At 37.9% G+C, this 11,642-nt stretch overlaps 2 protein-coding genes across 3 annotated transcripts; both read left to right on the forward strand.

Moving 5' to 3' along the window:
• Nucleotides 1-3,995, forward strand: nenf (neudesin neurotrophic factor). The gene is made up of 4 exons (XM_081394478.1): nucleotides 1-509; nucleotides 637-697; nucleotides 2,330-2,433; nucleotides 2,577-3,995. The coding sequence occupies exons 1-4, from the start codon at nucleotides 372-374 to the stop codon at nucleotides 2,751-2,753; spliced, it is 480 nt and encodes a 159-aa protein (XP_081250604.1). The 5' UTR covers nucleotides 1-371; the 3' UTR covers nucleotides 2,754-3,995.
• Nucleotides 3,996-4,300: 305 nt separating this feature from the next.
• On the forward strand, nucleotides 4,301-9,693 carry tagapa (T cell activation RhoGTPase activating protein a). 2 transcript variants are annotated; one of them, XM_081394479.1, is made up of 10 exons: nucleotides 4,822-5,210; nucleotides 5,552-5,629; nucleotides 5,781-5,834; nucleotides 6,144-6,213; nucleotides 6,407-6,570; nucleotides 6,690-6,851; nucleotides 6,970-7,079; nucleotides 7,173-7,344; nucleotides 7,585-7,693; nucleotides 8,243-9,685. In XM_081394479.1, the coding sequence occupies exons 2-10, from the start codon at nucleotides 5,603-5,605 to the stop codon at nucleotides 9,304-9,306; spliced, it is 1,932 nt and encodes a 643-aa protein (XP_081250605.1). In that variant the 5' UTR covers nucleotides 4,822-5,210; nucleotides 5,552-5,602; the 3' UTR covers nucleotides 9,307-9,685. The 2 variants fall into 2 exon arrangements, with proteins under 2 accessions (XP_081250606.1, XP_081250605.1); XM_081394480.1 differs by having other exon boundaries at nucleotides 4,301-5,629; nucleotides 8,243-9,693.
• Nucleotides 9,694-11,642: the final 1,949 nt, after the last annotated feature.

Genomic DNA, 11,642 nt, shown 5'->3' on the forward strand with positions numbered 1-11,642 from the left:
TCCATTGGTGCGCGTCACTTCCGCCTCATCTCACGTGAATGGAAAACAGAAACTCGCGGCAAGTGGAAGTTTAGAAAGTTCCCAAAGCAGAAGTTGTTGTTTTAAGAAGTTTCATGAAGTGCAAAATCATACAAGTCCAATGTATTCGGACCCCTAACAGTGATATGTTAAAATATTGAACAATTTTGTCCTAAAGCACCAATTAGATACTGTTCCGAAACAAATGGAGCATTTCCACCTCCGATTGTGAAAGCTGATCTGAGATCAGCATCTGAAAGACTGAATGGAAACACAGAGAGACACTCCCGTGACAACAAGGAAACTGTAGCCGCAGACTCGGTTCTTACAAACCTCAACACTGACAGTCCACTATGTTTTATGCCCGTAGTGTTGTAATATACGCGTTACTATGTATTTGTTCCACAAATGATGATAGCAAAATAAAAAACGCATCGAAACCGGTGCGTCTATTCACCGATGAGGAGTTGCAAAGATACGATGGGAGCGAGGTATGTTCTGTCACAAAAACACTGTGCTAGTTTTATACGCTATTCCAAAACTATGTTATTTTGTATAATTATTAAATGCAAATAGTATTTACTGACGAGTTTTAAACGTGCCCCGCCCCCTTTACAGGATGGACAACCAATTTACATGGCCATTAAAGGAGTAGTGTTTGACGTCACAACTGGAAAAGGTCAGATGTTGTATACAACTTCACCTTCTTCAATCTTTTGTGTGTTGGTGGAAGTTTCAAACTAATAGACACTTCATTGAGGAAGTAGATCTATCAGTTTTGATCTTTGCTTTGTTCCCTATTTTGATTTTGTGTGTGTACATGTTTGGCTATGCTTGTGAGGGCCAAATGTCCTCACTTATCTGGTGAAATATTATGACAACTGACTAGTGAGGGCATCCTTACTAGTTAAAAAGGCTAATAAAACGGCCAAAACATGTTTTTGATTTAAATATAGTGCTTTGCACATGTTTCTGTTAGGGATGTGTTTAGGGGTAGGAATTGGGTTTAGAAAATATCCTTAACATGATTTATAATCAGTCGAAGTCTACAATGTCCTCACTCACTAATACAGTATAGTGAAACAAACGTGTGTGTGTGTGTGTGTGTTAGAATTAAGCAGTGTATACTGAAACCACAGGCCTATTTGCATTTTACTGGACCAAGTTTCCAACAGTCCTGGGAAAATACAGGGATTCCCAGGGCTGGAAAAACAATAAAGCCATGCAATTTAAGGCCCCGATATACACACGAATGAAGGTCTTTTTCGTTCTTCGCTTAGGGGTGAAAAGATGTTTGAAATACGTGAGCAGCAATATACTATTGAACATCCAACGCTGCCCACACTGCTTAGAGTGAAGGTTAGATGAATATGTAAATATGTGCTGTGTGCTTTTCTCTCAAAAAACAAAATAAACACACAACAAAATTGAGAAAACAGCAAGCATTTTAATAAAGCATCTTAGCAATGTGGATATGTTTGCACAGGCTCTGCAATTCGGCACTCAAGTAAAGTCACGTCACGTTTATTTATGTATATTTTTATACAATAGATTGCTTAAAATCAAGCAGCTTTACCGTATTGAACATGAAAAACAGTGCCAGTGTCTCATTTAATCAGAAGTACAACTTAATTTTCTGCTATAAAGCAGCTCTCTAGTGTGTTCATGTTTTCACTCGCAGACGTCTGACCTCGACCGACCGAACAGGAGAAATGAAATGAACTGGGAAAGATTTCACATGAAAGAAGCCTATTACGTAATCGCCACGGACCAATGGAAGTACAATGGTCTTTACCAGCCGTAGCAAACTTTTCGAACTCCCAAAACGAACTTTGTTTCGGCCTGATTTTGTTCGAAATTATGTCACATCAGTTCGTTCTTCGATTTCGCTCGGGCCTTTAGCATAGTTCCAGGACTCGTGATAATTTCTATAGTGAATTTAAAGTCGCCATGAATTCAAAACTGACAATTCTTTGTTTTAATGGAATATTGCAATATTTATTATAAAAAAGTTTTATTCGTGCACATTCATGTGACCTTGTAATCTTTAATCAAAATAACTGTTCTTCTCTGATGATGTGTTTACTGGCACAAGGGCGGGGCCAACCAGTCAATCACATGAGATCACAGCAATAGCAAACCACAACGATCCAATCAATTCTCGATGGACAAAATCAAACCGCCCTAAATTTCTTCTTGTTCGAGAAGCCGTTTCACTCAGATATACGTCGCAGTAGGAATGGCTAAAAAAGTCATGGGAATTCCTTGGCCAGAAAGTGTGGAAACCCTGTTTTGTCTCTTTAATTTCCAGAATTTTACAGAAAGGGGGCATCTTATAATGCCCTTGTGGGCAAAGACTCAACCAGAGCCGTTGCCAAAATGTCCCTCGACCCTGCAGATCTCACACATGACACTGTAAGTTGGGGATTTTATAAATATCACAACTTTGCCACAGAAAAAACATATGCCACTTTTCAACTGTTGATAGATTGAATATTGGATTCCACCAGACTCTTTTGCCACAAACATAATTGCCTCTTTTGGTTTCTGTTTGTTAGACGGGCCTCACTGAGAGTCAACTTAAATCCCTCGAGCAGATATTTAAAGGCACATACAAAGCAAAGTACCCTATCGTTGGATACACCAGCAGGCGCGTTCTCAATGAGGACGGCAGCCCCAAGAAAGACTTCAAACCTGAAGACCAACCTAATTTCAAAATTAAAGATGAATTTTGATGCTGAGACAGCCTTTAAAGACAATTGTCTTATAATAAAGATATCCAACAATCTAATCAAAAGTCTGAATAATAGTTGTTTGTGACCTCTGCTCTGACAGTAGTGGGCATGTGTAAATTTGAGGTTGTCTGGTGGTCTTTCAGCCTACAACCTAGAAATCATTATGATGCATTATATCCCACGTGGGTTTTTCCCTGGTGGGCTGCTTTGAAGGTCATTCAAATGAGGCCACCTACAGGTGTGATTTAAAAAAAATAGGTACGTCGTTTGGCCTTTTTAAATGTATCAAATGATGCTAGATAATGATTTTAAATGTTTGCGCTGTTTAAAAAGTATTGATTATTGTAAATCTGCAATAAATCACTTGGTTTCTTTCACTGTACACGAGGGGAAAGTTTGGTGATTCACACTTCATGTAGATATTGAAATCGCTTTTGTGGTGAGGGGTTTCGTTATACAAATTAAGAAGTTAAGCGTTAATGTTATCATTCCACGACACCATTTTTACTCAAACACCATCTCAGTCATAATTATAGTGTTTGTGTCTAATCTATATAAAATGCCCTTGATGACCAGAAATGTTTCACATTAATCTGAGAGAGAGAGAGTTGTTTGTTACTTCAGCCTGTTGTCCTGTCATGTTAGTGTCATCTGGGATATTTTAAGTCTGAATGGAATGTAATAAACAAGTTGTTTAGAAAAACACAGACAGTTGTCATCTGGTCTCAAAAGAGTGTGATGTGAGTCAGGCTATTGGAACATGGCTGTTCAACATGTAGGAGAGCTAAAACTCAGTAAGGATCTGAAAAAAGGTCTAGTTGGACAAAATAATTGTTTGATATATCTATACTACCATTTAAATGTTTGAGGTCAATTAGATTTTTTTTATGTTTTTGAAAGAAGTGTCTTATGCTCACCAAAGCTGCATTTATTTGCTCAAAAATACAGTAAAAACAGCAATATTGTGGAATATTATTACTATTTAAAGCAGCCATTACTCCAGTCTTCAGTGTCACATGATCCTTCATAAATCATTTTAATATACCGATTTGCAAGAAACATTTCTGATTATCATCAATGTGCTGCTGGTATTTTTGTGTTAACAATGCAGGATTCTTTATTCAACAAATTTAAAAGAACATTTATTTGAAATAGAAATCTTATGTAACATAAATGTCTTTACTGTCTGCCACCTTTGATTGATTGAATGTAAACTTACTGAATAAAACCTTGCTTGATCCCAAACTTTTAACTATTATATTATATTATATTATATTATATTATATTATATTATATTATATTATATTATATTATATTATATTATATTATATTATATTATATATTTTTTAAACCAAAAATTGTATTTTTAAATAACCAAGACTGTAAGGTAAGTGCCTTAAAATCAAACTGAAATCTGCTGCCCAGTTCTCCCCAGTGAAGAAAGAAATAACTGTTCAAACTTGAGATTTTAAGAAGACTCACTTGTACAGTTTTAAACTCCCCTGCATGATTAACTTTCCAAAACATCAAAAGGCTCCTGATGAGAAGGCAATGACCTGATTTCCATGGAGATTGTAAGCAGTAGGAGGGTATATGCAAAAAGGCATTTGGTCAAATGCAGCTCTTTTATTTTCATGATGAATTTACCCATTGTACATCTTACTTTAAAAACATGGGGGCTGGCTGGTTTCATGAGCGACAGTGAGTCAGTTAGCAAAACACTGTCAGATTCGGAGTCTCAAAATGATGTTTTTTGTTTCTTTTAAAAATTCCCGGGGGTATCATTAGCATTTACAGCACAATAATGAATCATTGTAAAAGTGCCTTTACTGTAAACACTAGCCAGGCTTAATTAGTACCCTATTTACCAGAAAACCTTCAGAAACTGAAATTGATTTCAAGAAATAATACAAAATTACTAAATGCCAAGCAACTGCCATGCATTTTATCTTTATAAGATATAGTGTTATAGACACAGAATGATATGTTACATAATAATGACTGATGTCTTAAGATATTAAACTCCAATTGGACTTTATCCCCATGTTTGTTTTATTCTAATGCAAATGATAGTGTAACATGTTATGCATGTTCTTAAACCTTCTGACCATGTAATTTGATATGTACTTCCTCTTATTGCCATATTCTCATTCCAATTTTACATTCGTGCTCACATGAGTGACGTATGTCACACTTTCCACCCTCGGTCACAACAACTTGCCTTTTGTAGCGAAAGAGGTGTTGATGGTGGGAGCCCGTGATGCTGCTTCCTGTCTCCATTGCACATCAGAATTTCCCCTTTGCCCGCCCACTTGTATTTTGAGTGGTGCAGTGGGCTGTTTCACTTCAGTCTGTCTGAGTCTCTTGGTAGAGTCTGTTCTGCTCCGGAGTCAATGTAGCTTGTTGCTTTCTCCAGCCACCCACAACATTTGACCTCTGCTTGAATTTTTTATATTGGTGAGTAACATATTTATTTACAAATACTGTTTTTATTGTAGTGTGTTATTACCCTGCTTTTGGAGCTGTTAGCTAATTTAATTAAACATAATTATGCATTCATTCTGTACTGTAATTAGTTTTACCACTTGATGTTTTGCAAATAATGTTTTTTTTATGTGTAGAAGACTAAAACTGAGTCTATTTAATATTTATTTATTTATTAAATGCATCATTTGGATCATGGACTTTGGGTGTTGATTTGCAAAGTTTGATTCTATGATACGCTCTGTATTAAGTTGCTGTAATAAAATGAAACTGCAAGTTCTATAATCACTAATCAAACCCATTTCACTGATCAGGTAATCTGACCAGGAGGACTGATCTATTGGTGATCACAACCCAGCAAACCTATGAAGGTGCTGAGTGGTCACGGCGTGGTAAGTTATCACCTTCAATCACACATAGTTTCACACACCTATTCTCCCTTAATGTCATCATGGAAACTGATTAGTAGTATGTATATGAATTGACCTGCTTCCACAAATCTCAATGAAAGGATAAACACATCTTTTGTTCTTTCTGTTTCAGCCTAAATCGTTGACTCAAAACAGCATGGACCTATTCATCACGCCAGCCACAGCTGTAAGTATATTGATCCCAAGATCTTACGCATACAGCACTTCTTATCACCTTCTGATTGATAGATTAGTGCAATTATGGATTCTTTAAAGGCTGAGCATTGAGAACTAAGCCTAAAATGGGTTATTACAAAGTCCTGACCTGTTACATCTCAATATATTTGACCAACACATAGTTTACAAAGCTTGCTTTTTTAAGCTCTTGTTGCACCAACCTAAAATTCCCCAATTACCATTTTTAGCTCTGCCTCTAAAGAGACATGCCTCTGTTGTTCATTGCTTCATCTGATGTATTGCTTTCTATTTCTATTAGGTTCCACTGAATACAGGAATCTCCCTTAGTCAGCAGACTAATGCAGATCTTCCCAAGATTTCCCACACTGGTAAGCTTACAGTCTCACTTCTGTTCTTTTAAATGTCATTGCTTTTGTTGTCTTGGACTTTTTGATGTCGAAAAGTAAAAACAACAACAAGCTTTCAAAACCAGAGTTAATGCAGTTTACTGTAAGTCAGTATATCAGACTGTATGCTAGTGGAATAGTGGATTTTTACATTTTCTTTATTGATATTCATCAGGAAACTTAAACGTCAATCAGAGGCGTTGGAGGAGCATGTTTCGACGAGTACAGAATAGGAACATGGAATCCCATGATGCAAGTGTACATCCCGAAAACAAACTGTTTGGGCGAGCCTTGTCGGATATCTGTCAAAAAGATGGGTGCCCTCCCAAACCAATCATGGTGAGAAATTGTCTGAATGATCAACAGAACTTCACTGCAAAACTTAAAACAAATGTAGTATTTTATGTATGTGGTTTTAGTCTTTCAAATGTCTCAATTTACCTCAATTTGCTTTGCAGGACATCCTTACATTGCTACTGAGAAAGGGTCTGTACACCGAGGGGGTGTTCAGGAAGGCAGGGAACGCCAGAGCATTGAGAGAGATCAAGGCGCAGCTCAACGCCGGGATAGAAGTGGATCTGAAAGAGCAGTCAGTCTTTTTGCTTGCTGATCTTATCAAGGTATGGGATGACCTTGGGCAACATGATTTTATTTGATTTGAGTGATTGACAGTATTGTAGTCTAAAAGATGCGTATTTGGTCATTAATTCCCTGGGTTTTGTGTATTCCGATTTGCAGGATTTTCTTAGACAACTGCCTGGCAGATTGCTAATGGTGGAGAAGGCCAAATCCTGGATGACTGCAATGGAAAAGGAAGATGAAGTTCAGAAGTGTGCTGAAATCAAAATGTAAGTTATCTAATGACACACTCGGGTTGAATAAAAAGTGTTTAGTGTAAATGAACTGTATTTGTGACCAGGTTTTCTTTATTTTGTCTTTAGGGTGATCAACACTCTTCCTGCGCCCAATATGCAGCTCTTGAAGCACTTGATTGTTCTGCTTTACCTCATAAGTGAGAACGCAGAATCAAACAAGATGGTTCCCTTCAATCTAGCTACATGTGTTTCCCCCAACTTGCTCCAAACAGACAACGAAGTGAAAAAGATGGAAGAGGTGAGTGTACAGTGATTTCTGAAAGTCTTAACCTTTCTAAGTTCTCACACAATGTGGCCAGGAGCCAGAAAATAACAGTCTGAGTAATACTGAAACTCACCAGAGAAAGAAGTGATCAACCTAGTTTCATATCCAAACTTATTTTTACCCAATTTCTTTGGATTTCATAATTCATGTGATGACTTTTTTGCTGTCGAAGTGGCCTTTGTTTAATCCTCATGTCACTCTTTGTATTTGCAGGTAACAAATCTGACAGAGTTTCTCATTAAAAACTGCGATCAAATATTTGGTGAGGATGCGCTGATGCTCTTTGGAGACTCTGATGAAGAGGAACTCAGCGATAACCAAGGTAGATTCTTTAACATTTTGTCTTTTTGAATGCCTATGCAGTAGATTTTGTATCAATGGGGATGAAGTATCAACTGTCTCAGATGTTTCTCTGAATATTATTTAGGAGAATTTGATCTTGAATGATATCTTGGGAAATATGAGAACAGTGTGAAACATTGCTAAGACTGAAACCCTTGAAGAAAGGATGCAGGAGACTTTAGCTAAAGAGATCTCATTTTAAATAGTTCTTATCTATGGGTTCGTAGTAAGTAGTAAGTGTTCTTTGCGATTTTGCCAGTCATTATGCAATCAATAGTTGTTCATCCTTTGACCAATGAGAATTTAAGAGAGGCGGTCCAGTTGTACCTTCAGAAATCTAATTGGCCGTCTAATTCCAATTTGAATTTTATCTCCACACCCTCAAAACATCTTACCAATTATCTGTCTCCAGTGTGTAGGCAACCTTTACATAGTTAGAAAAGCCAATGTAGACAAAATACTTGTTATGATCTAATAATACTTAATGTTCTGACAATTAATAAGTATCTATCCTTGATTTCTCCTTCAGACTCTTATTCTTCACAACACCATGACTCTGCGTATGACAGTAATGACCCTGATGCAGACGGCTACAAGGGAAGTTTTTCTGACATGGACTCTATCAAATCCGGCGTTGAAGAGAATGCCCAGAAACATTCCAGCACAGAGGAACCTTGGACTACAAAGTTGTTGACTCGCAGACGCTCTGAACCAGCAATCGTCTTGAGCAAGAATGTTCGGCACCTTGCCCTATCTAGGAGCCAGACAGAAATGGACTTTCATGACAAACAATTAACAAAACAGATCTCCGATGACTGTATTGTGTTTAGAGCAGGTAACAGCTTGGGGGAAAGCTGTGGTTTGGCACCTAAAACTGGGGCCAGGACAACCTCTAAAGGCTCCTCGTATTGTTCTTCAAGTTCACTTGAGAGTTGTTTCTCCAGCGCCTCAGAGAGCTCAATCCATAATAGCTCTCCTATCATGCCTTCATGCAATCAGAGAAAGACCCTCCTACGCAAACATTCGTTTCCCAACCGCCAGTCGGCACCTGCACCGAATCGCTCAGAGACCCCAAAAAGACGCTCGCAATCAATGAAGAGTGCACACATAAGAAGCAGGACTGTCTTCGGGCGAAGTGGGTCCACCAAACGGGCCATCGAGAGAGCTCTACGCCACAGCCAGACCCTACCTGAGGTGCTGAATCCTCAACCGGAGCCGAGACGCTTGTCTAGCGAGGAGGTTTTCCATCAGGTGGACAGCAGGATACCAAGCGATCCTCCGAGTTATCAGCAAGCGGTTGTGCACAATTCCCATGTAGCTCTCTCGTGCCGTAAATCGCTGACTGTTCAGGACGCCAGATGTCTGTCGAAGAAAACATGCAGCTGCTCCAGATCCTCAAGCGAAGAAACATTGGATTCACCTTCTGGGAATGAACATTTTGATATTCACAATAGAGACAATGAAGAGACATGTTGTGATAGTATGAGTGGATCCTCCTCAGAGTTGAGACAGAGGACCACATCTGAATCTGTGTATGAAACATCACTGCCAGAGTGGTGCAATCCAGAACACCTCAGAGAGACATATGTCTGATGAACTGTTCAGATCTTTTTTTCAATTTTTTTTCTATTGTTGCTACTTTTTGGTGGTGTCATAATATATTTTGCTTATGACCTCATAATGAGGCACAATTCAGAAGTACAATAAAGTACAATTCAGGCATTGATTTGCACTCAACTTGTTGAATTTTATTCTTCACTTTAGTTTGGTCTTTTTGTGACAATGTTTTTATACCCACAGTATTTTGATTTTCCAGCTCCCCAAAAATTGTGTAAAAAAAGTAACTGAAAGGCACTTTGAGGAATTTTCACTACACAGGTTCATACGTTTGTGTGCAATGTTTGCAGAACTAATGTATATGCTTAAAAGCAATGCAAACCATTTGTATGTCTTCTCATGAAATAAAGACATGAAATAAAACTAGCCATGTTTCCATTAATGAAAAATTTAAATAATTGAATAGTTTTTGTTTTTGTTTCAAACAATGAATCAAATCAGCTTGGTCTGTAAATTATCGTTAACTAAAGCTAAAACTAAAACCATTAAATAATTTAAAAAAAAAATTAATTTCTTGAATTAAAATAAACAACAGTAACTAAAATAAAATATTAAAAACTAAAACTTATTTTATTTCAGCTAGTTGCCAAGGCAACATTTCTTGTTTTCATTTAAGTTAAAGTACTTAAATAACTCAAACTAAATGGAATTACAACTAAAAACTAAAACATAATAAAAACTACATAGACATATGTTTTTAAAAAATGATAATAAAAATGACAAAATTACTAAACTACAATGTTCCCCCCAAAAATATTTGGACCCTTAATATTTGGACATTGTATAAATGTCATTGATCAGCAAACTTTTGCAAACTCAGGCTATGACCTATCTAGAGGTATGATCTTGATAGCCATTAAAAAGATTGAATTTAAATGAAATATGATGAGACAATCTTTTAGTTAAAGCAGTCATTTTAGCCCTCTACTCCTCTGCATGCAGGGCGCGTGTTAATGTGGTTCGAGATGCCTGTTTGTAACTCACTAATGTGTCATGACCCACATTTAAAACCAATAAATTAGATAGCAAAATGTCAAACCGAGTGGCAAACAAATAACCCTACCTTCTTAAAAAAAATGGTTCCAAAAGGGGGTTTTCACAGGGGTTCTTAACCCTTGCCCTTGAGATCAACTTTCCTGCAGAGTTTATCTCCAACCTTGATCAAACTCAACATTTCTAGTACTCCTAAAGACCCTGGGTGCGTCTCAATCAGCTCGCTAGCTTCCCCTGGTCGTGAATCAGTATATTGTGTGCATGAATTCAGGCACTGGTAAGGACAGTAAAGAAGGACCCTGCTCACTACACACTGATGATTCTATTTCCGGTGTCATGACAACGTCTTTGTTGTACAACATCACTACTGGTGTTTATGACCAACATCAGAACTGATATCTTTCCGACATTATTTTTTAATCTTATTTAAAGTACATTATGGCTTGTTACATGCAACATTTCAGCTGTAAATAAATTATAAATGTCGGCTAGATTATGTTCATTACCTGTCTAGCGGTGGATGATTATTCTGAAACATAATTTAATAATGGTTTGCATTTGAAAAAAACATCTATCATGTGTTGTGATGTGTATTGGGGAGCATGTCTATGTTCCCACAGCCCTATGTTCCCACAGCCCTAACCCTAACCCTAACATACCTAAACCTACCCCTCACAGGAAGGAGACTTGTCTGGGATGTTATTGGGCTATCCCTGTACCAGTACAAGCACTAAAACCTACCCTTCGTGGGGGAATTAGGCTTGATTGTTTGACATACCTAAAACCTACCCCTCACAGGAGGGAGACTTGTCTGGGATGTTATTGGGCTATCCCTGTACCAGTACAAGCACTAAAACCTACCCTTCGTGGGGGAATTAGGCTTGATTGTTTGACATACCTAAAACCTACCCCTCACAGGGGGGAGACTTGTCTGGGATGTAATTGGGCTATCCCTGTACCAGCACAAGCACTAAAACCTACCCTTCAAAGGGTCATAGTTAAATGAGAGAACATAGGACTGTGGGAACATAGGACTGTGGGAACATATGGCTGTGGGAACATAGGGCCTAATTTTCAAAATTTTCAGTAAAAAAAAAAATCTTAGAAATGTGGGAACATAGGGCCGTGGGAACATAGGGCTGCAGGAACATAGGGCTGACCCCGTGTAGTAGGGAGCTGGTTTGCAATATGTTTCACACTTCAGAATTTCTGTTAAGTGAACAGCATCGATGCTCCCTGGTTTTCAAGGTACATTGTTGGACTTTTTAGGAAGCAAACGTTTCAGAGCACTGGAAGGATTTTGCGATTGAGACAGCCCT

This window comes from Scardinius erythrophthalmus (assembly GCF_964197995.2).
Source record: "Scardinius erythrophthalmus genome assembly, chromosome: 19".
In the NCBI taxonomy this organism is placed as follows: Eukaryota; Metazoa; Chordata; class Actinopteri; order Cypriniformes; family Leuciscidae; genus Scardinius; species Scardinius erythrophthalmus.